The sequence below is a fragment of the Argiope bruennichi genome, chromosome 7 (assembly GCF_947563725.1).
Source record: "Argiope bruennichi chromosome 7, qqArgBrue1.1, whole genome shotgun sequence".
Taxonomy (NCBI): domain Eukaryota; kingdom Metazoa; phylum Arthropoda; class Arachnida; order Araneae; family Araneidae; genus Argiope; species Argiope bruennichi.
The window spans coordinates 2951458-2976929 of NC_079157.1; the positions used below are offsets into that span (position 1 = coordinate 2951458).

The following is a 25472-nucleotide window of genomic DNA, read 5'->3' on the forward strand; positions in this document are numbered from 1 at the left end:
CCAGAGCTTGGTGACAAACTTGGCGACTATTTGGCGACGAATTGGCCAACAAAATAGATAATGCTCGAAACTTCTGGAGAAATTTATCGATCCGTCCATTATTACGTGCATATTTTAGTTTTTCCTTGATTTATACACTAAACACTAATTGTATTCTAAATTTAGAGTTTTGATGATCGGTCAGTCAGTCAGTGACAAAATTCACAAACTTTGACTAGTTATAATTCTTAAACTACTGGTTCAAATTTAATGAAATTTGAAATATTCCGTGTTTATATAATGCTCGACTTGGCGGGGGCACTGCCGTGCCATCAGATAAGTTATTATCTAGCAATTATGGTGATAATGACACTTATGATTTAACACTTGAAAAAGTAACACCGAATTAATAACTTGAAAAATCCGTTTATATTCAAAATAAATTCTATGCACTATTAAGATTATACGTATTAAGATAAAGAAACGGTTTCGCTCCAAGTATCCCATCTCATAAGGCTACGCCGCACATCTTATGAAATATTAAACAGATTAAACATTCCCCACAATGTCAAACGAAGAACTAACGAATCAGATGAATTCATGAGAATGTTTATGGACAATTCAGGAGATTGTTGCAATATTTATTTATGTGCAAAAATGGACTTCTCCAGTTTGAGTTATAATCTATTTGCCAAGGCCATCCTCTCCCCTCTGAAAATGCTGCATCTTTAACTTAAACACTCCCTCACACCTAAGGGTATGCATTGAAAAGTATATGAGAAAATTATTTATCTAATTTACTGTCAATTATGAGCTCACAATTTCAATGAGCCTTAAACCGTATGATCTGCGTTTTGAATCACAGCACCCTCTAATGCAAGAACAAGAAGAAAGAAAATTTCATTGCTAAATGTCTAAACTGTGGATTGCTTAATGGATCCTTATTGCCAAGTACAGAGATGCCCAAAACTTTGGAGAGTTAAGATCAACATCAAAGGCGCTTCCAGCAAGGCAAAAGTTTTCTTGTCTATTTAAGGAAAAAAATAACAGCTTTAACAATGAAGCTGAAGCCTCGCCTATAAGACAAAACATTAACCATACCAACCAAATCAAAAACAATACTCAGTCAACAGTCATTAACAACACTTACACAGCATGAAGAATAATTTTGTCCTTCTCAAACAAATCGAATTTAAGTTTACTAGCATCAGGAACGTATCAAAATTCACAGCAAACAATATAAGATCCCACAGATAACGTCTTTCCCTCAAGTTTAACTCCCTAAGCTCCGGTGTCCAAAACAGTGTCATTTGCTTTAGAACTTCAATGGTTTCCATGACAAAATTCACTCTCTATCCGATTTTGTTGTCTAACCAACTGTAATCCTCTAAAAAAATTCAATTGTTTAAACACAATTTATTCTCCTAATTAGATCGCTAATTCAATCCCTATTAGGGCAGATGCTGAATATTATATCCTGTATTTAACATCTTTTTTAATGTATTTTATGTAACTTTATTTTATTTTAGAATTATTCACATGCCTTCAAGTATGTATTTTTAAATCCTTTTTAACTCATTAAATATAGAGTTACATATATTATAGTATTTTGCATAATGACAAAAAACGTGAATCAATAATATGAACAGCTCTATAACAAAAAATATGAACAGCACAAGAAAAGTTGGAAAGTGAAAAACAGTTCAAGGATGTGTGACGAGCTTTTCAGGGATAAACAAAACTCTTAATGAAACATTTTCTTCAAAATTTTACAATGGAAGGATAATAAATTTGCCATTTTTGAATTCTCGTACATATAGTAAAGAGAGTATTGTAATCTTCAGAAAAATGGAACTCGAGATTTTGAAGAATCTCCACGTTGCGGACCTCCTTGAGTTCGAAAAACACATTTTTGGGAAATATTTATTTGTCTGTGACAGTTTAACTCGCTTTGAGCTAGAACGGATGAAATTTGGTGTAGGGTCTTCACAACAAATCTGCAGATTCCTTATGAATTTTGTGCAAAATCCGTTCAGAGGGAGCTTGTCTGTCCGGCTGTTCGAATATATATTAATATAATTACAAATGTAAAGAGCTAGATGGGTATCATTCAGTATGCATATATAATACTATGTTATGGACACCTATCAAAGTTTGACCCGTATCCAACAAGGAGGTGACCATTGGTCAACTATAGTACTTTTAAAAATATTGAAAAGCGTTCACTCAAAAACGCAGTGATTTAAATATATGAAATTTGGTATGTGATCTTGTGACCTCAAGTATAGTTCTGAGTCTAATTTTTGTTTCAATCGATTGGGAAACCGTGTCTAAAATAAATTCGATTTTCAGATACTATTCACTGCATGCCACGGATGAATCGCCAAAAAAATCGCCAAGGATCCCTATTATACTTAGTTATTGTACGCCCATACCATTCAAGACATTCTCTGCCTTATCCTATGTTTACAATCTTTTGATGGGGATGGAGGATAACAGACATTAAGCGATACCTTTTGGGGATAGCACTCCCGCTGTTTTTGTCTGTTTGTAGTGGCAATGGAGAGTCAAAGGAAAATAAAAGAGCCACAATCGGCTATTGTGCAATGAAAGCATCGGTAATACAAATTTATGTGAGATAGAGCAGTTGACATAATGCAAATACTTTGTTAAAACTACAAATGGCCTGTAAGAGTACTTGGCTATTTTATAGATCTTTTTATATCTACTTGCTGGATCAATAAGTTAGAGTCAAAAAAATCATATTACGTTACTATTGAAATATTCCTTCGGTTTTCTGAATGACAATTGAAACAAACTCAGCAAAAAAAAGTGAGGAAATTTTTGTTCATGATAAATAATGGAAGTGTTCTAAATAAGGTCAGAGCTTTTGTGAATCTACCTACGAATGAAGTGAGATGGAGGAGGACATTCGTCAAGATTTAGGAATGGAATAAAGGGCTCCCAAACACCGGCTGCCACAATGTAAATCAAGAAAAAAAAAATAGTGCGTATAAAATGCAATATGTGTGTGTGTGCACGCGAGCGATAAGAAATGATCTCTTTGAAACTTATTCTTCCAGATTTAAATATATGTATATATATATTAATTCATTCGTTTTTTTTAAAATTAATTGTTTTGCAAATTCTTATTAAGAATAATTAAAATACTCATTATTGCGTTTAACATGCTAGTGGTCATATTTTAAGTCATTTTAAGCAAATTTGAGTTTTAATTGTTTAGAAATTTTCGGATGTTCTACATTGGGACTTGAAGTCTACATATGTGGAACATAAACTGCTAGGCTTCTAAAATATTAGTTTCAGAAAACTTATTTTTTCCCTGTGATCTATGATGGCACAGTATATGCATAAAAGCCATTAAAGGATATTAATTACTTTTTTATAACTTCTGGTCTGAAGAGAATAAATATTTCTCTCCTGAATTTTACGACTTAATGGAGTTTCCGCTCAGGAAAAAATTGCGGTTATATCTTTCTAATGGGCTTTAAGGGAACATCTTTCTAATGGGCTTTAAGGGAACATTTGTAGGTATAAATTTAGTCGTCATTTCACGAATGTCTTTGATTAAACTAAAGTTTGTATTTGAAATGGAACATTCTCTGTTATAAACCTACCAAATTGTAAAAATAAATAATTAAAAAAAACTACCTTTCAAACAATTCTATTGTTATAGAAGCTTCGTTTATTCGAAACGTTTCAAAAGTGAAATAAAGACCTACAAAATTATTAGAAATTGCAAATTTATGTAAAGATTTTTGGGTACAAAAGAATTTCTGTTAATATGCATAATGTATTGTATCATGAATCATGTCAAACGCAATTTGATGTCAGCATATACAGAAATTAGACAATTAGACAATTTAGACTAAAGTAAATATAAATACAGTGGAATTTTTAATGTCTGTAGAAATGCATCAAAAATCTATTTCAAGCTTAATAGGCTTGAGATCCTTATATGATATAAAATTGCGTATGCACTGATTTAGAATCTAGACAAGACTTACAAGATGAGGCTTACAAATATTTAATTAACTTTTAATCTTAAAATATTTTGATCAGTTATAGAAAAAGTATAAGCGTAGGTAGAAAACTCAAAATTCAATAAATTCGCAATCTAAAAACTGAAGTAATTTCGTTTTATTTGAGCATCATTTCAACTGAATCTTTCGAAGCATAGCAATTTAATGTATTAAAATATACTCATATAAAGAAGAATTATTCAAAAACGATATTTAAGATAATGTAGTAGACATTTGTATCAGGTTCCGATTGTTCCACGGACCATGCCTGTACCACAGTATAATTTCTTGACTAGGCTTAAGTTTTACGTCCACGGGACCTGCAAAAAGTAAAGCATTATTATTTTTCATAGAAGAATGTCTTTCAGTTTAACATGCTTTTAGTCATAAAGATTTGATAATTAGGTTTAAAGATAAAAAAAGGTGAAAACAATAAAAGTAATAAGATAAATAATTAAATTTGATCACGTGGATTCAAAGTATTAATGTAAATCGATCAGTTTGTTTTATTTTGAGCGAATAAACTTTAAAAATCCTTGTTGAGTTAATTTAGTTTCTACATCTGGCTTTGTAACATTACCCAAAGAATTCCGATGAATCGAATGATGGGTAGAGATTTAATTTCTCTATAGATCTGCACCACAAGTGGTCCTTTGTTTCTGAATTTTGAGCATGCATTGAAGTTTGAAGAATAACTTGCCATCGTTTCCGTCATGGGACTAGTGTTTACATTCACAATTACTGCCCTCGGAATTGTTATTCTGGAAGGCCAAACAATCGTGAAGCAATTACACCATTAATTTTGACAAGAATTCGTTTCGCTCTCGTTGTATGTCTAGAAAATAAAAACGGAAATAACAGAAGGTAGGAACAAATTAAAAGGTAACTATTATAGCTAATCACAACCCTTTAAAAATTCAAACATGAAAATTCTTAGTTGGTCTCAAATATTCCGTTTCAATTACATTTGGTGATAGTACAACACCTCTGTTACAGATATCAACAGAGCAAAAACATAGTGCTTTACCATCATTTAAAAAAAAAACTTGTTTGTAAAATTAAATCATTTGTATGTGGAAGCAGGTGACAGTCTCCACGACATGGCGTAGACGCGCCAGAGAGAACCCTAACCCTGGTAGATGGAATGAGACTAGAGCGTGCGGGTACTTCGAGAGAAATGGCTGTGGACAGTGGCAGCACGCTGTGGTACCCACACTGTAATATGTACTGAAAGTTGTAAATATGTACAATAGAACCTATATTTAACCCTAGACACCGTTTCGTAGTGAGTTCTTTCGAAGGATGGACACCTTCGCTTTCACAACTTGGGGATTCGGCCTGGATCGAAACCGAAACTAATCGGTGGGCTGAGAAAAAAGTAAAATTTATTTTTGTGGGCTTTAAAAGGCCGAAGATTTACTTGGAACAAACGGCAATGGATACCGCAGCTTGAAGAAAAACATCTTCCAAAACTGGATTACCTGTTTAGAAGGATTGTATTGGGATCAAGCGGATAATATAAAGGTAGGAATTTTTCAATTCTAAGCATGGCTAGTTTAAACAAAGCAAAGAAAAAAGATCGTTTTAATTTGGCCCAGGAATTAAACATTGAAGTGCGGGAATCTGTCCCTATATTAGCACTTAAAGCGCTAATAGAAAACTGTGACACTTATAGAGATAATACTGTGATAGAGGAAATACTCTAATACAGGAGAGAAAAGAGAAAATTGAGGAAGAAAGACGACGCGAAAATAATTTAGTTGAGTTAGAGAAAATTAAACTTAATAGGATTCAAGCAGAATTGGAACTTCGAAACGCGGGAAGTTCTAGCACTAGCAATGGAAGGTCGGAATCAGAGCCAAACGGCCTCCCAGACCTGGAAAGATTGATAAAATCGGTTGAAACTTTAGAATTGACAGTTCCTTCACAGCCAGAGAATTTCGCACTATTTTTCAAGTCGTTCGAACGAGCATTTGAAACAAAAAATGTGCCGGAAAATTTGAAATCCGAAATATTGCTTGCAATTCTTGAAGAAAAAGCCAATAATGTGTTGTTGTATATTAGCGAACAGCTATATTGCTTTTCCATCAACATTAAAAAAAAAACTTGTTTGTAAAATTATTATTATTATTATTTGCATTTGAAGTACGAAACGTATGACAAATTTCAGAATAATTAAATGAAGATCATAGTGCCCTTGCTTATGATTTTACCACTTGAAATAAAATGTGCAAAGTTGTAAATTTTTGTGTTGTATAGTCTTTAAGATCTCTTAACAAAGTAACTGATGCTGTGATAAAAGTTTAAAGAAAAAAAATTAATTAATGATGGAAGCAGGGAAGAAAAACGATATGCGCAACATAGAGTTCATTACAAACTATAAAACTTGATTCTATGAATAATATGAGTTTCTTACAGATAAAACTGTGTTGTTGTTTTTTCATTACAACTTCTGTTCAGTGAAGGAATGTGTTAAAAATGAGACATGGATTTAATAACCGGTTTTAAAAGTAAATGGTGGAAATTTAAAAAGTGAGAGCACTCTTTATTTAGATATTCAGTTTGTTTGAAGATATTACAATATGGAAGCCGTTGTCATTGCTAAAAGCGAAAATGTTGGGAAATCTCAAAATTCTTAAGAGAGCTTATTTAAGCTTAAAAACAACTCTTAGAGGCATCATATGAAAATCAGGCTTTCTTTTAAATGTTTAAAAGACTCTTCGGCCCTCATTTACATTTGTCACAATTTAAAGCATTGCTCATCTAATTCTTTAACGTGAAAAACAATGTTTGGTCTTTTTAACGATTACATTGGTCAACAATTTTAGTATTTATCCTTTAAAATCATACAAAAGCTATCCAGAAAATAAATGAGCTTCAGATTTTAAATTACATTAAGATTGCAAAACAAATTATATTTCAGGAGAATATATACAATTATTTTTGCCACGAGCATTAGAAAAGGCACTGCATTACTTTCTTCCACGATCTTCGGATCTTCGTCAGAGCTTAGAGTTTTCAGGTATATGAACCAAAACATTTCCATCTCTGGATCGTCTTCCGTTCCATTGAATGCCGCGACGTAAGGCTTACCATCCACGACGTAGTACTCGACCCTGAAAAATCAGAGAAACCTACAGGTAACATTCATCAGAAACACCAACCAACTCCACTTTATCATTTAAATTAGAAAATAAGTAAGGGATTTGCATAAAGAAAAACACTAAAGTTTTATTGGAAAATAAAAATGATGCGCATTCTTAATAAACTTTATTTTAATATACTGTCACTTATTGCTTGTCATCTTATCCTTTTCCGTGTTAACTTTGAGAAAATAAGCCATTTATTTACAGGCCAGAATGCCTGCCTTTAAAAATGGAGATAAATTTTGTGAGTAATAGTTTAGGAAGAGGCAGTCGCTGAAATCTTTCTTTAGAAAGAAAGGAGTGGAGGCAAAGACGAATTGGATGTTCTGATAATATCATGCAAGGGGATTCGGGTTTCCTGGACACAGAGGCACCAGTAGAACACGAAAAGATGAGTAGCTGTAGCTGCACTCTGCATTTGAAATATAACCGAAGAGTCCCATAGCCCACAGTATACAAATACTAAAATCTTGAAAAATGTGTCATTTTGTATTCTTTCCAAATGGCTGTAAATCGTTTTGACGTCAGAGACCGTGATCGCATTTGTTTTCACATCATCTAAACACTCCCCATTTTTCTGCTCTAATGGAATTTCTCGTAAGCAAAGCTCCGTAAATGTGAAATCTTAGGTCATTTCAAACAAAGAAATAGAAGATATGCGAGAAATAAGGCCAAGGGGATCTCCCCAATAATCAAGAAATACAGAAAATAAGACATTCTTGCTAATCTCATTCTTTAATAATTCGTTTGTTGGTTCGATAATACTGAATCTTGCAGCATTCTTAAAAAGACGTGCACAGAAAGATATCTACAGTAAAATAAGCACTTTTTATTCTTCTGCTTATCGATACACAAGCCCTGGGTGCGCCAATTCCAAGCCCACTTTTTTATTGTCGATATAGATTTAATGAAGATCGGTGATTTTATGTTTCATCTTATACTTCCTTATACATTTTTTAGATTAAAAAAATCGAATATCCTTAAAAAAGGTTAAATAGTTAATGGGAAATAAAAAAAACACCAGAATTATTTTTAGAGTAGTTGATAAAATGGTAATTATGTGATTACGTTACTTCACGTTTTTACCTATGAAATATAATTTTAAGGATAGCATTTTCATAAGAAAAAAAATTAACATCAGCTTCAAAAATGCTTGATATTATATTTCCATTCAATTTCTTTTAGCAATAATAATTGCGAGTCAGAGAATGGACGTACACATTTTTTTAATTTCGATTTCACCTTTAAAAGTGACACTCTATTCGAATCTAATGCCAGTGTTTAATCCATTCTCATTCTTTCATATTTGTAACGGTAGTATTCATTCATACTTTGTTTCTATAAACTTTCCGAAAACTTCTATTATTATTATTATTATTTTAGTGATGAAGGGCTCCTCACAAATTTCTATCATGGACCGTTTTTGAAAGATATCAGTCATTAATCATTAGTAAGATATTAATCATTAGTCTGAGGTGACGCTCAATGTTATCTTTGTTTGCACTGTTTCAGCTCCTTTTCTGATCGGCATCAAACGTCTTACATGTTATCAGTACACTTAATCATTAGTCTGAGGTGATGCTCAATTTTATCTTTGTTTGCACTGTTTCAGCTCCTTTTCTGATCGGCATCAAACGTCTTACATGTTATCAGTACACTTAATCATTAGTCTGAGGTGATGCTCAATGTTATCTTTGTTTGCACTGTTTCAGCTCCTTTTCTGATCGGCATCAAACGTCTTACATGTTATCAGTACACTTAATCATTAGTCTGAGGTGACGCTCAATGTTATCTTTGTTTGCACTGTTTCAGCTCCTTTTCTGATCGGCACCAAACGTCTTACATGTTATCAGTACACTTAATCATTAGTCTGAGGTGATGCTCAATGTTATCTTTGTTTGCACTGTTTCAGCTCCTTTTCTGATCGGAATCAAACGTCTTACATGTTATCAGTACACTTAATCATTAGTCTGAGGTGATGCTCAATGTTATCTTTGTTTGCACTGTTTCAGCTCCTTTTCTGATCGGCATCAAACGTCTTACATGTTATCAGTACACTTAATCATTAGTCTGAGGTGACGCTCAATGTTATCTTTGTTTGCACTGTTTCAGCTCCTTTTCTGATCGGCACCAAACGTCTTACATGTTATCAGTACACTTAATCATTAGTCTGAGGTGATGCTCAATGTTATCTTTGTTTGCACTGTTTCAGCTCCTTTTCTGATCGGAATCAAACGTCTTACATGTTATCAGTACACTTAATCATTAGTCTGAGGTGACGCTCAATGTTATCTTTGTTTGCACTGTTTCAGCTCCTTTTCTGATCGGCACCAAACGTCTTACATGTTATCAGTACACTTAATCATTAGTCTGAGGTGATGCTCAATGTTATCTTTGTTTGCACTGTTTCAGCTCCTTTTCTGATCGGCATCAAACGTCTTACATGTTATCAGTACACTTAATCATTAGTCTGAGGTGATGCTCAATGTTATCTTTGTTTGCACTGTTTTAGCTCCTTTTCTGATCGGCATCAAACGTCTTACATGTTATCAGTACACTTAATCATTAGTCTGAGGTGATGCTCAATGTTATCTTTGTTTGCACTGTTTCAGCTCCTTTTCTGATCGGCACCAAACGTCTTACATGTTATCAGTACACTTAATCATTAGTCTGAGGTGATGCTCAATGTTATCTTTGTTTGCACTGTTTCAGCTCCTTTTCTGATCGGCATCAAACGTCTTACATGTTATCAGTACACTTAATCATTAGTCTGAGGTGACGCTCAATGTTATCTTTGTTTGCACTGTTTCAGCTCCTTTTCTGATCGGCACCAAACGTCTTACATGTTATCAGTACACTTAATCATTAGTCTGTGGTGATGCTCAATGTTATCTTTGTTTGCACTGTTTCAGCTCCTTTTCTGATCGGCATCAAACGTCTTACATGTTATCAGTACACTTAATCATTAGTCTGAGGTGATGCTCAATGTTATCTTTGTTTGCACTGTTTTAGCTCCTTTTCTGATCGGCATCAAACGTCTTACATGTTATCAGTACACTTAATCATTAGTCTGAGGTGATGCTCAATGTTATCTTTGTTTGCACTGTTTCAGCTCCTTTTCTGATCGGCACCAAACGTCTTACATGTTATCAGTACACTTAATCATTAGTCTGAGGTGACGCTCAATGTTATCTTTGTTTGCACTGTTTCAGCTCCTTTTCTGATCGGCACCAAACGTCTTACATGTTATCAGTACACTTAATCATTAGTCTGAGGTGATGCTCAATGTTATCTTTGTTTGCACTGTTTCAGCTCCTTTTCTGATCGGCATCAAACGTCTTACATGTTTCCGTTCGATAATGTTTAAGAATCAACTCACATTAATTATTAAATTTATAAAAAAATGACTTGGAATGTGAGATTATTTTTATAACAGTTTATTGAAAAGCAACATTTTATTTTTGTAATCAATACATTACATCTTGTGATATGTCGAAAAAACGACAACTTTTACTCAACATTAGGAAATCATCCAAAGGGTTTTATTTATAGCGATATCCGTGCAATTGAAACAGTTTTAATTAAAATACTAAAATTCGACCATAATTAAAAAATTTCTCTAGGACCTTTCATTTCCTATTAAAATTAAGTTCAGATAATTTCTGAACTTCGAATATATGTTGGTTCATTCCATTTACAAACTAAAAAAATTATATTCATTTCTGAATGGTGTGTATCTAAGTATATCTCTGCATTGTGCGTTAAGAATAACTTTTAAATTCCCTGATTCAGCCAAAGACCGCAGAAGATTTTATAAACGATTACCGAGAACAAATATTCAACCATTTCAAATCCAGTTTTTACTACTTTGACTATAAAATTTTCTATTATCATTTATGCATTATAATATTTAGAATTTGTGAAAGATAATTTTAATGTTTTGAAGTTGATTTTCAATCATACTCAAACGAGAATTTAATGATACTTGTTTGAATTAATGGATGTTGTTATATTCTTTCAAATGGATAAAGACAGCTTGATATTTACGAAGTTGTTCATAAATGAACTCCTTTGAAATTTTATAAACCTGTAAACCAAATTTTTAAAAAAACCTCCATGAGATGTATTGCTATTCATAAAAATAATTTGTATCTTAAATAACTATGTGTTTATTATTATTCAAGAATTTTTTTGTTTGTTTTTTAATGACTTTAAAACCTTTCATGCCTTTGTTCTATTTTTACTTTCTAAACTCTGATTGTATACGGAACAGCAATAGAAATTAAAACAGTATATTCTTTTAATTTTCAATTGAAAATTATGAAATGAAACGAAAATCATATTATACTTCACAGTATGAATATATTTGTAAATTAAACACCATGAAAATATTTGTTTCTATGCAATGTCCATCATTCAGAGTCGGGAATTTTACTGTCTCAACCCCTTCCCCAAAGTGAGATGTCCCTGCCCATATGAAAATTCGTGTTTACTCCAGTATGAATTTCAATAAGACGAAGATTCTTTTCATTAACAACAATAAAAAAATGCATAGATTCTTTCAGACCATTTTTCAAAGCAGCAAAAAAAAATTGGTTTTAAGTTGCGGTAATATAGTATGCGCCAAAATGTAAAGTATTGAAACTTGCGCATCTCGAACTCGTGGTAGCGTTTGTCGATGACAATAGCTTCAGTTACACTTGTTCGCAATAGTGAAAAGAAAGTTGTATTGTGCAGTTGGTATTGTGTATATAGTTGTATTGTGTTGTTGAAAATGGGTCTATCGACGAGGAAAAAGTGTTTATAGTTGAGCAGTATTTCCGCTCATGCGGAAGCGACCGGGAAGGTGGGCCGAGTTTGAAAAAGGTGGCAGAACAGTTCCAAGAGATGCTTAATAATGGTTAAATAAGTGATCGAATCATTTCTTCAGGATTTGAGGAAGTTCTGTCGTGCAAGAAATATGCAGATGAATAGACAGTGGTATCAACGGGACTGAAAGACCAGCCATACCGCTTGAAAATTTCTAGCCATGCTGCAGGAAAACTTTCCAGGGCGAATCATTTCACGTGGCGCTGACTTCCCACACGCATCCCATTCCCCCCGATCGTACACCACTTGATGCCTACTTGTGAGGAATGTTAAAGGAGAGTGTGTTCAACTGCGAAGATCCACCAAGAATTGTGCCTGCATTACGTGAAAAATTCGTCTCTTTTCGCAGGAGTCTGCAACATTTGTTTTTCAGGATATGTTTGAGAATCTGCCTGAACGACATGATCACGGTCTACAGCGGCTCGGTGCACACTTTGAACACTTACTTTACGCATACAGTAGTAAATCAACGCTCTAACAGTGCGTATGTGTATATGTATGTTAATTTCTTTTGAGGAAAAATAAACTCACAGATGACAATAATGCAATTTTGCTCATCTTTTCATTTCAGTATTGTATATTTTGTCGCATACTGTAAAACCCCGAATAATGTGCAGCGCTCGAATACTTTTTTGCATATAGAAATAAAATTATTTTTAATATCTGAATCTCGGCAGCAAAAGAAACCACTGAAAAGGAGATGCCAATTGATTTGCAAAGAATCCGGTATTTTCCCGATACATCGTCACAATTATATGGCCTGTTAAAGAGATAAAGGCTGCGAGAAGCAAGTCTACGTGGTTTTACACATTACACATGTAGTGAGAGAGGGTATCTAACCGGAATTGTGATACACACGCATATTTATCTTGTCTCTTGGTTTACACTGCAGTTGTGTCATGATATTGTTGCGGAATATCCTTCCGTCGGGATTCTTTTACCGATTTGTTTGCCTATGAAATAAACACAATCAGCAGCTGCAGTAGAAAATAACGACGACGTTTATTAAACACGAAGACACTAATACAAAGACGGGAAATATACAGCCGAGAGCAACACAGGACAGCAAACAGCAGCACGCTGCAACAAACAGTAACCCACAAGTAGTAATCGGTAGTAATAACAACAACAGCACACAAAGCGGTCAGATAGAATTCAGCAGAAGGAGGGAATTCACGTAGCTTCACCCTACGGCCTCTCCAAATGTCTGAAATTCTCCACTGTCTCTTCTCTTTAGGTGTATCTAATGACGAATCACTACTACACGACTGGCTACTCCACACACGTCACGATGCTGCTTCTACAATAAACGCCAGGACTTGACACACAGCTCCGTTCAGCAATGCTTGAGCTCCACACAAAGATTGTTCTTCGCTGGACTATTCCGCCGTTGCTTCGTTATCCACTCGACGACGACTGACTACGATTAATTGCAGCTTGAGACTGCCGACCTTTTAGAGTTCCCGGGAGGTGAGCAGAGAAGGCTGTGGACCAATCAGACGTATCTCGGTTAAAATTGGCTGAATCGCAAAAGTTCCCGAAGTTTCCAGTAATATCTATTTTGCCACCAAAATCGCCAAGTTTGTCGCCAAGCTATGAGATTACTGACGCGGCACCCGATCAGCACCCAAAAGAGCTGATTGTAAAACGGTCTTTCCAGTGATTGACCTAACCGAGCTGAAAAGTAGCATTACAGGTTTGTAACACTACAAAATTTTTGTCATATCCTCACTTTCTCTCGTAAAAGATCAATATTGACGTAAAATCTGTCCCTTTTTTTTTTTTTTTTCATCAGTATGGATGGATTGAGACACAAGGTTATGTTTTAAATATTAATCACTTAGATGTTTTTCACCATCTTGTATTTGGTTTGCGGAGCTCGCGATACATTTAATTATTATATATTACCAATTTGTCATTTCCTGAAATTCCATAATTCGACATTTTTACGACATTTTTTTAAGTTTTCTCGATTACTATAATTTACATAGTTATAGATAACATTCTATCTAAAATTAACTTAATGAATAAACGGAAAGAAGGCGTACTTTTTAAAACATCTCTCTCATATGACAGACAGCAATACAAGAATTAAGTAATCCTTCTTAGCTGTGAGGCATATATTATCTTTTCTCTGTCGCTTTTACTTCCGAATTTTTATTCATTGCAGACGAAATGTAATGCTCCCGAGGACTCTTATTCATTAATTATATTCATATAGCTAATTAGATCAATCAATTAATCGCTAATGTCAAATCATTAATATATTTCTTCGTAGAATATTATGTGAAGATAATATATTAAAGTCCTTTTTCCACAAGAAAAGATAAGATTAAATTAGTTTGAAGACGTAAATATTTCTTCAGAAATTCCAATTCACACAGATGATATTCACTTTATAGATTCAATTTTTGGTTCTTCAGGGATTGAGGACTTGTTGGAAGAAATATAAACATTACTTAGCAGACAGCTGGTTATTTGAAAAATTTGGGCCAGAAGGTAAGCCTTGCATCTCCACTAATACATGAAGAATTCTGGTTCAATGTAATTTAATAATAAAATAAAAAGATATTTTAATAATAGGTAGAAAAAAATACATATTTTACGATACAAAAGTCCATTTTTATAAATAAGTAACAATCAAAGAATTTATATGCTGGAAAAATACAACCCAATAGTTCAAAGGGCTTTCAATTAAATAAAAAAAATAACTGTCTTAAATCCCTAGCTCTCTAAAGTTTTCAGCAAACTAACCTATGCCTCTTTCCAAATGAGGAATTTCATTTTGATTCTTTATATTCGAAGTTAAAACTCATATCCTTTCGTTTAGTACTGATACATTATTATACAATGTATAATGTGGTGGAATATAGATAGTAGATGAAACACTAGTATTTCTTCATCACGACCAGGATGTATATGTTTTAAACAATACTTACTGAACAATTGAAAATACTACCATGAAATATTTGTCTGCCATTAAATATTTATGACTTGAAATATGGATTTCATCAAATGGAAAATCATTATGCAAAGTTTTTTTATACCTTATGCACTTCAAATCATTTTGTAGCAGCATAGTCATTTTATGTTCAACTAGATAAATTTATCATTTCCAATATTTGCCTTTCTATTGCAAATATAATATGATCGGATCTTTGATTGTAAAACTCTTTTTATTTCATTTCTCTTACGAGAGAGAGTTATTTAGAAATTTCAACCAATCAATCCAAAACCTATCAATAGAAACCAATCCATTTTCCTGCTTTTGATTGAATAATTTTGAAATCGTAGTTATTTGGAAAATAACTGTGTCCAAGAACAAGATACAATGATCCCTAAAGACAACAGGTATGCATGGATATTAAACTAATTTCTGAAAAAATAAACAATATTTTAATTTTACATGGCACCAGTCCTAATAACCGAGGATATGATTTTGCCTGGAAGCATGCTACCTCAGATGTTTCATAAGACAACCCCCCCCCCCCTCTATTAATATCTTCGAGACCCTGTCATGTCAAATGAACCGGCATCTTTTATTATATTTAAAGTCACGGATATTTTAAGTGACAAGCATATACATATATTTATTTAGTTAGTAGTAAATTCACAGACTAAGTACTTTTACATTATAGTGATAGTCATCTCAATATTATTGTTTTTGTATTTTGCGGTCAGTATAAGTTGCGATATCTGCTGTTACAATATAGAGGGTTATTAATGCTTTGGCAGCTATTAATTTTAATCACGAAGAGGCACTTGCAATGAGAGGGTTATTTTGAGGGGAAAAAAAGTGATTGATACTGACTGGCTTCTTAATACTTCATATAAAAACACTTACTCCCGTCTGTTATCTATCTTTGCCAAAGTCTCTATAGCATCATAAACAGTGCTGTTTGCACTCATTTTCAACCGCCAAGTTCGACTGAGGTTCTTTTCTTCACCCATCCAAACAGCACACTGGACAGTTACTGTTTCCCCGTTGATATTCAACACGTTTTGCAAAGCGTCCTTTTCTGAAAAAAGAGAGAAATATCTCTTCAACAATTTCAAGATATATAGGGTGGTTATAATTAAACTTCCCCTATGAACAGCATCCTACAACGAAAACGGATGAACGGATTGCAACGAAATTTGGTATATAGACTATACATGAAATGCGATCACGGAATCTCTAAAAAACATTTTTAGTTCCGAAATGTCCACCACAGGGTGCCTTTTCAGGAAAACATTAAATTTAACACAATAAACGACCAAAACGGAATACAGAAACAATATTAACAATCCAGAATTATGATTAATAAAATGTGAAAACGGAAACAGCTGTCAGTTCTAGGAAAAAATGTCGATATTTGCAAGTTTGCGAAGAAGAGGAAACTTTATGCAATAGAGGTTAGGGTATGAAACGTTTGCAGACGTTGTCATGTTTTATGTCCGTGCGATTTCTGGTTATGGTCCCATTTAAAAAGTCTAGTGTATCATCCAGGTGTTGAGACGTTGAATGACTTAAAGAACTCCATAACGGTTCATGTGCGAAGCATCACAATTGATCAGTTACGATCTGCTGTTGAACACACTGTCCACCGACTTGAAATTTTGCAGCGGAATGAGGGTGGTCAAATTTAGCACCTTTTCCTACATCGTCCTAGACACGATTAATAACTGCTCCTCTTGTGCAATTTCGTCCTAATCTGTTCTTGTTTCTGCTAACTGGTCTGTTTTTTCCCATCAAACAGCGAAAGTTATTCTTTCCTTACCTTTACTTAATGTGGTTCGATGATAAGGTGATCAGAAACTAATCAACAGATTTTTCTGTTTTAAGGGGCCCTCTTATGGAAATTTTGGAATTTTTTTTTCGAAATTCCGTGAGTGCATCTGGTGTACAGTCTATATACGAAATTTCGTTGAAATCTGTTCATCCCTTTGCATTGTAGGATGCTGTTTATAGGGGAAGTCTAATATAACCATCCTGTATTAATGTTTGATTTCATACATTTAAAAATAATATGTAGTAAGATCTAATTTAATTTTCTCCTTTTTAATAAAGTTTTATTATGAAAACTTCCTTTTAAGCCGAATTCCTTTTGTTGATTTTATTTTTTTATGCCTACAAAGATGTGTTTTTTTCCATTAGAAGTGAACATTTAGTTGCTTTACCTGGCTGTTGTCAAACAACTCCAAAGCTATTCTTAATGTATAGGTTACATTTCAACTGTATTCCTTGAAGAGTGGCAATATCTCGATAAATAATAAAATGCTAAACATTTATATTTTTGAAATCCCATTTGTATTTGTAAATTGCGAATTTATTGCCATTAAGGTCTATGATTAAATATTCTTCAATTAAAGAATTACACTTGAGTACCTTATCTAAGTTCATTACACAAGTTTTGGAGAAAAAAAGAGTAAATGTTCCATTGTTTAAACAAGCAAAACGCGTTACCATCAAGATTGGTATATATCCCTTCCACAGATAAACAAAGTACATAAACGTTTATATAATTTTTTACATAATAAAATGCTTCAATATTTTCTAAAAATATTTAAGAAAATACATCATTAGACGTGCTCCGAATAAGTGAATTATGTTTTGTAGAAATTTATTTCTTATAAGAAAATTATTCTTATAATGCAAGAACGATGAAGTGGAGTTAGAAAAAGTTCCAGTCTTGAAGCAGTCTTCCCTCAATTGAACATCCCTCGATAATTAGAAAAATCTCGAATTGTATAATTCGGGATTGGGGAATAGTTTGAAAACTTCAGATACTGTTATGGAACTTCCTCCACTACGTCTGTAAAGTCAACGGGTTCGCTTATAGTGAGTGTATGGTGTAACACAATCAACAGGCCTCAATAACAAATGGTAACGTTTATTAACGCTTATACACAGATGACAAAACACAGCCAGGACGTACACAAGCAACACAGAGCAGCATACTACAACAAACAGTAGACCACAAGCAGTAATCGGTAGTAACAACAACCGCAGCAGACAAAGCGGCCAAACGGCCAAATAATTTGCCATTGACTTGCTATGCGACTCTAAACCTCTCGACGACTCTCTTCGGCTTAGACTGCTTGACTTTTATAGTTTCCCGAGCAGGGCAGAAAGGGCTGTCGAATAATCAAGCATATCTCAGCTCCTATTGGGTCTATCACCAAAATTCTTGAAGATTCTAGTATCATCCATTTTTGTCGCCAAATCCGTCGCCAGATCTCCAAATTGTCACCAAGTGGGTCACTGATTCGGCATCCGATAAGCCCTCAATAGAGCTGATTGCAAAACAATCTTTCCTACAACAGAACTAATGTGCTTTGAAACAACATTTCAAATTCATAACAATAATACCATAGCCAGGAAGGTCACCCAACAGAAACGTTATTGGGGAGGGTTCATGAAAGGCATAATTGATTGATTTTGTAAAACTCTAGTTTGGCTCGTAACTGCATTTAGAATAAATAACTTCAGACAGACTGCAAATAGATTTTTTTTATAAAAAAGTGCTATTATGTGAAAGGCCACAGGAGAAGGGAGCATCAATATACTTCACCTTAAAATCAATAATTCCACTTTTTATGGGAACAAGGACATCATTCTCAGATACAGCGAGATTTAGATAGTCAATACATTTCTGATGAATCTAGATATGTAGCATAAACATAGATGCGCATTCACTGAAGATGGCATGGCCTTTATTTCGCAACTTCAACAAAAGACAAACTGAACACCAAGGTCCATCGATTTGGATGTCGAAACTGCTCATGAGTATGAATGCAAAGAGCTATAATGATGAGTGTGCATGTTATATGAACATTTATTGTGATTTGAAAAAAAATATTCTGCTCACAGACATCACCCGTGATTACAACTATAACAAATTATCAGTAATTTTCTTATAAAAGTAGGTAATCGTATGGCCAGGTAGATCTCCGAATCTATGTCACAAGCAGTATATGGGGGATTTTTCATAAAACATGATTACAGGATCTATGTCATTCTTCAGAAACATACATATCCCAAATTCCTGCTGGAAAGTGTATTTGTTTGAAACGGTAAAATAATCATTCCCTTTAAACTTATTAAATTTCTGAGCAGCGCTAAAAATATATTAAAATCACTGAGATTGTTACAGTCCGTCTGCAGCTCTAGAATTCTGTTGGTTTTCATCGGTGATTGCTCTAGACAGAAATGCTAAATTATGTTATGGAATTTTAATATTGAAATATTAAAACTAAATTAGCTCTATTTAGAGACCCTTCACCGTTTCTTTTAAACTTTTGATCTGATATCATTCATGAAATAAAAAATAGTGCACAACCCTATAAGATTTCAAATATATGTAAATAAACCAAAATGACATAAACGTATTTTTGAATTGCATTTTTAGACGCTTTCGCTTTGCACTGTTTGTTTTTTAAATTTTCAGTCTTAATTTTAAACCATTTGCGTTTTAACTTCTAGTTCACAAAATTAGCAATTCTTATGTTTATATGTATTGAAACTACAGCATGAAGGTAAAGTAACAGTGTCCAAAAAATGTATTCAATAATTTGCGATAGAATGTAATTTGAAACTTTTTCAGTTCATTGAAAGAACGCAGTTTGATGAATAAAAAATATTTCCACAAACATAAAATTGTTGAATCTCTTAAAATGGATAAAGAGGAAGATTTGGAGTTTACAAGTGATTAGAGAGACGGAACATATGAGCCCATTTGAAGGATTCTAAAAAGATTTTTAGAGAAAATTCAAAAAAATTTTTTAATTAAAGCTAACATTTTAAAAAATTAAAAATTAAAGCTGACAATATTGAAAGAAATCCAGATCAAAAATATACATAAGACTTTTTTACGTAACGTTTTCAAGATGGATTTCAAAAACTTCATAATGCACTGGTAGAACCATAAACAGCTACTCTGACCCGTTCGAAAGGACATGGAAAAATCCGAATGGCTGCACACCGCGACAGCACTGGCGAGAATTAAGGTTGAATCCCCAGTCATGGTATAATCCCCTACACTACGTAGGAGCCGTGTTCCATCATCGATAAAAGGTAACTGATCCCACACCATTACTGTCCACCAGGGCGGCGAGAACCAACCACCATTCAAGAAGCTTCTCAGCCTCATTTTTGAAGTGAACTCCGGAAGGGATATGCGCAAGTACAAGTGTGTCCCATTAGATTTAAAGAGTTCGCGCGTGTGTCAATAGTTTTATTCCTGCGAGAAAAAATAAATTTCATCCAAAAAAAAAACGAAGAAAAATGAAAAAATTTTGAAGTCTACTCACCCTCAACCGGCTCTTTGCTGCAGTGACTGGAATTGATGTCCAGCAAGCTTTTTCGATGAAGGGCGGGAAGAGTGTAATAGGCATTCAGAATAGACTTGCTTCCATTCAGGCCATCGATTAAAATCTTCGTGGCTGAATCTAGGTCGAAATCCTTCTTGTAGGAATCATTGATAAACAAGGCCTATATTATCAAAATATAAACCAAGAAAATTAAATATATGAGAGATAATAAATGTAATTTAGTTAAAATATTTTTTAAAAATACTTTTATTAATTGTTTAAAAATACTTTATTTTTGAAACCAAATAATATTTTATTCAAAAAGTTTCACATTTCTTTAATTAATTTTAGTATATATTGAACTTAGCATATATTGCATTTATTGTATTTAGTATATAATTTAGTATATATATTTTAGTATATTAAACTAACTACCAAATGGCGCCGAAATTTAATGTAATAAATGATAAACTGATTATTTGGTACTTAAAGCATTAAAATGGTGCTTTTTTTCATCGATGATACTCAAATGCAAGAAGCTTTGAATACCAGGTACATCATGAAAAGAGAAAAAAAAATTCGATTACAAACATCAAATAAATCAAGTTAAATGAAAATGTTTTATTTTTAAGACATAGAAGCGGTGGTACAGTTAAAAAAATATATATAGTAAAAACAAAGCTATATTTACAGAATTTATAAGAAACTGAATAGTAACAGGTTGATTGCCAACTACCAGATACATTGTACTTAGCAACCTTCTTTATGACACCGACTATAATTTCTTACATAGAAATTTTAGATGCGTGCGTAATACAGAGAGTAACTCCCATTTAGCAACACAAAAAAGTAAACAATCATTTGGTTTTATTAATTATTAAATAAGGATCGACAATGATGAGACTATTTTTCGACATAGGTATACCACCGTTTAGACATTTATTGCAGCAGGGCAAAAGTGTTTAGATGTACTTATCAAAGAACGATATCGCCTGCGATTGCAACCATTGGTTAATAACTCATCTGACCTTTTCGTCATCCCGGAACGTAGTGCAAGTTCCTGGTTATAGCGGTTAGTCATGTCATTCATAGAGTGGTCAAAAACTTCCATTGCAATTTCATGAGACATTGCTGCTTATCATGCGTAGTGTGTGTTCTCATGAATGAGCAAAATTTAATTCCGAAGCATGCCACGAGCTTATTCTGTATTTCGTGACGCAGTTTTCTAAGCGTCTCGCTGCTTGTGCGCGTGCCATGAAATCCACCAGCACAACGTCGCGTTGACCCCAAATCATTTCACGTCCTTTATTGAAGCACCGCCCTCTTCTTCTGACCATGGAATTGCTCATGGCATTGGGTCCGTAAATTTCACAAATTTCTCTGTGAATTTAACAAGTATTAGTGTTCCTCGCATTGAGAAATCAACTCATCAACCGTATCTTGCATGCAACAGGGAGCACGAATGCTTTAAAAAAATTTTTAAACTTTTACAAAACAAGGACTGCATAAATCAGCGATCTGAAAATGCTTTCCTCGCTTTGCAACAACTCAGCAGAAAAAAAAACGGCATACTTGAACTAACAAACGTCGCTATTCCGCAATGAAAATGGGAAACGGAGCTTAGCTTCTGGATTACCAACATAGAATAATATAACACGATTGAATCAAAATGTGACAAGTTAACTCTTTACTATTGTAATAAAAACGATAAGCGAAATGGAGAAATAAAACAAAAGATATCAATTTACTGGTCAACATTTATTGTATCTTCCAAAGTAATCTCCTCCGACTGCAATGTATTTCCTCCATTTTTTTCCAATAGTCAAAATATTTCTTTAAGAATTTTTTTTTTGTGAAAATCTATCGGAGCTTGTAGCTAATTTCTTTAAGACTTTTTTTTGTGAAAATCTATCGGAGCTTGTAGCTATTTCTTTATTGAATTAATAAACTAGAAATAGTTAGCAGCATCAGCAGCATCAGGCGTGGAAATAAGAAGACATTCTGTTCCAAATCAATAGATTACGAAGAGTGGGGAGTCGTATTTTCTAAAAATTGGGTTAAAAACTCACGAATGATTAACTACATTGTGATAAGTGCATAGTACTGCACTGTGAATAATATATAGATGCATTTCCTAGCGTTTAAAAATATTTAAAGTATTATATACTCAAATAAAAAATTTTGCTTTTTTTTTTAATTTACAAATTATGTATACAATTTCAGCTTAAAAGCAAATTTATTTCCATCCTCCCTGATGGACCTACAGGCTGATGGCGGTTTGCTCTTTATTTTAAAAAGAAAAAAAAATAAATCAATAATTCAAAATTAATCCAATATTTCATGTAGTTAACTTGCAAAGATCGTACAAAAATTAAGAAAATCAAATGTTATTTGAATTGTTGAAGGCTACCTGGGTGACAAGCGCAGTAGTCCGTAAGTTGTTGATCGTCCCATTTTTGGACTGGTGCCTTTTCAGCTGTTGCAACATGTCCTTCAGGATTCGCCAGTTCACGCACATACCAGCACGAGAACAGATGCAGGACAGGGCCATGCTTGCCAAGGCCTGAGAATCTGCAAATGGTGTGTCTTTTCAAGCAGGAAATAATGAAATATCATAACGCAAACTGATAGAACAACAATAACAATAATTCTCGAAACTCCACATTTGTTTAAATGGTATTATTAACCAAGGTAGCATTTGCTCAAAGCGATTCATTTTGCCTTGCTTCCTTAATAAGACTTGGATATTATTATTCACATAACTCAAAATTAAAGACTATAAATAGAAAACCGAATAAGTGCTAAAATGAAAATTAATTGCTTTATTAAAAGGTAGGAAATACCAAATTTTCTCTCTGGAAAATGAAAGAAGTGTCTAACACAGTCTAAGTAGTTACAAAAAACACGTTGTTATATTTCGCCAACGAATACTAGTAGTACTGCGATATGTTACCTGAACAGCGTAGTAAGCATCCCCAGGAATAGTAAGAGGGAACAAAATCAATGACATTGACTGGAGAAAGCAATAAGTGGCATAATTTATTTTTCTCTCTCTTGCAATTAGGAACTGATTGCGCTTTTCTCATTGCCAATCTTGAATTATTAATACATATATTTATGGATAACACATATATCTATGGATAACTCCCGTCAGGATTCTTTTCCGATTTGCCGGTCCATGAAATAAACAATCTTTTAGTGATAGACGACGACTTTTATTAACTCGAAGACGACAAATAGACAGCCGAGACGAATACAGAAAACGCACAGCAGCACATTACAACAAACAGTAGTCTCAAATTAGTAATCGGTAGTAAAAAAAAAACACAGCACACAAAGCGGCTAGACAGAATTTAGCAGAAGGAGAGAATTTGAATAGTTTCACTCTACGATCTCTCCAAACGTCTGCAATTCTCCACTATCCCTTCGCTTTAGCTGTATCCAACTTCCCACTCACTACTACAGTACACTCCCGATTATCCGCGGAATTGGGTGGTGCGGCCGCCGCGGATAACGAAAATCGCGGATAATCCGAAAAATGCTAAAAACGGGTATAGCAAAAGAGAAAACAGTCATTCCAACTTTGAAAAATCGTTTTATGTACAATAAAACGTAAAATAAACAGCAGGAAATGTTTAACTAACGCTTAATATTTTCTATAACACTCAAAACTAATCTAAAATGAATTTTGTTAATGAAAACAGAAAAGTGCTTTGTACTTACGAGAGGCGTCAAGGATACACAGAAAAATTAATACATATGTACTGTTTTAATACTGTAATGTATTATGTAATTACCAAAGCATAACTGTAAAACTACACCTTTTTGAAGAAATCAGTCATTTGTGTTTGCTTCTTGCTTTGGAAGCATTTTCTCTTTGCTTGGAAGCAAAAAAAAAAGAAAAAAGAAAACTTAGTGCGGCAGGCACGGATAACCCGCCGGCGGATAATTGGGAGCCTACTGTACACGATTGGTTACTCCACACACGACTCGATGCTGCTTCCACAATAAACACCAAGACTCGGCATTCAGCTCAATCCAGCAATCGCTTCACATCTTCGCTGGATTAATCCAACTATTCGTCGTAGACTCTTTACACGATTGATATTAATTACACGACTAGTTTCATGATTCCCACTAACTGCAGTTTGAGATTGCCGGCCTTTTATAGTTTCTGGGTAACGGGCAGAGAAGGTTCTGGGCCAATCAGGCGTATCTCGACTCCTATTGGCTGAATTGCTAAGATTCTGGAAGTTTCTAATAATACCTATTTTGTCGTCAAAATTGTCGCCAAATGGTTGTCAAGTTTGTCGCCAAGCTCTGAGATCACTGCCGTGGCATCCGATCAGCACCCAACAGAACTGATCGTAAAACGGTCTTTCCAATGATTGAACTAACCGTGCTGGGAATCAACATTACAGGTTTGTAACAATATTCATAATTTCAGCAGGTATCATCACGGATAAAATTTACTCACTCACGGCAAACTCTGGAATATAGAAATTGTGCACAAATATATAAAACAATGCAACCAAAACAAGCTTCCTGGGAGTTGGGGGTTGCTTTCGATGAATCTTTTTCCAGAGAAGTTAAACAAGATCTTTTTATAATACAAAAGCCGAATTGCTGCAAACTTTACTTCTCAACTTTCTGAATGAAATGGAATTTAAAATCAGATGTTGCTAGTTTGTCAACAATATTCGTAATTTAGTTTTATTCTATTTTAACTAATACCTGCAGTGCGGAATTTTCTCATAATGCATTTAATGCATAATTCCACTTTCCTAGCAGGTGGAAATAATTTTTTTCAAAGTAGTTAAAATTGTATTATAGGAAAAAAAATTCAGTTTTAATGAACATTTGAAAATAAAAACTTATTTTTTGTTTGAAAATATTTCCCCGGTTTTTGAGAAAAGCAAAATTATGAAAACAAATATCTTACAACATTTAAAATATTTAAAGTCAGAGGTTGAATTAGAATGTAAGCATTGATCGTTATCTGTTTGCTTTTATATTTAAATTCTTATTTATCAAAGTGAAAAATCGGAGAAATTGATTTATCAAGGATTTGAAGGTTCTACTAGCTTATTAAATAATAATGATGATGGTAAAATGATGACCTAAAAGAAATGAATTTTCTTCA

The 25472-nt window shown here is 33.7% G+C and overlaps 1 protein-coding gene across 1 annotated transcript in view; it reads right to left on the minus strand.

Annotated features, from left to right (window-relative positions):
- Nucleotides 1–4118: 4118 nt before the first annotated feature.
- LOC129975890 (uncharacterized) overlaps nt 4119–25472 on the minus strand; it is a 47613-nt gene continuing 26259 nt past the window's right edge. The window contains exons 5-9 of the mRNA XM_056089165.1: nt 22740–22900; nt 20330–20510; nt 15882–16056; nt 6999–7138; nt 4119–4342 (exon numbers count right to left, since the gene is read on the minus strand). Of these exons, the coding sequence (XP_055945140.1) occupies nt 4236–4342; nt 6999–7138; nt 15882–16056; nt 20330–20510; nt 22740–22900 (764 nt within the window). The 3' untranslated portion in view covers nt 4119–4235. The remainder of the gene's footprint in view (nt 4343–6998; nt 7139–15881; nt 16057–20329; nt 20511–22739; nt 22901–25472) is intronic.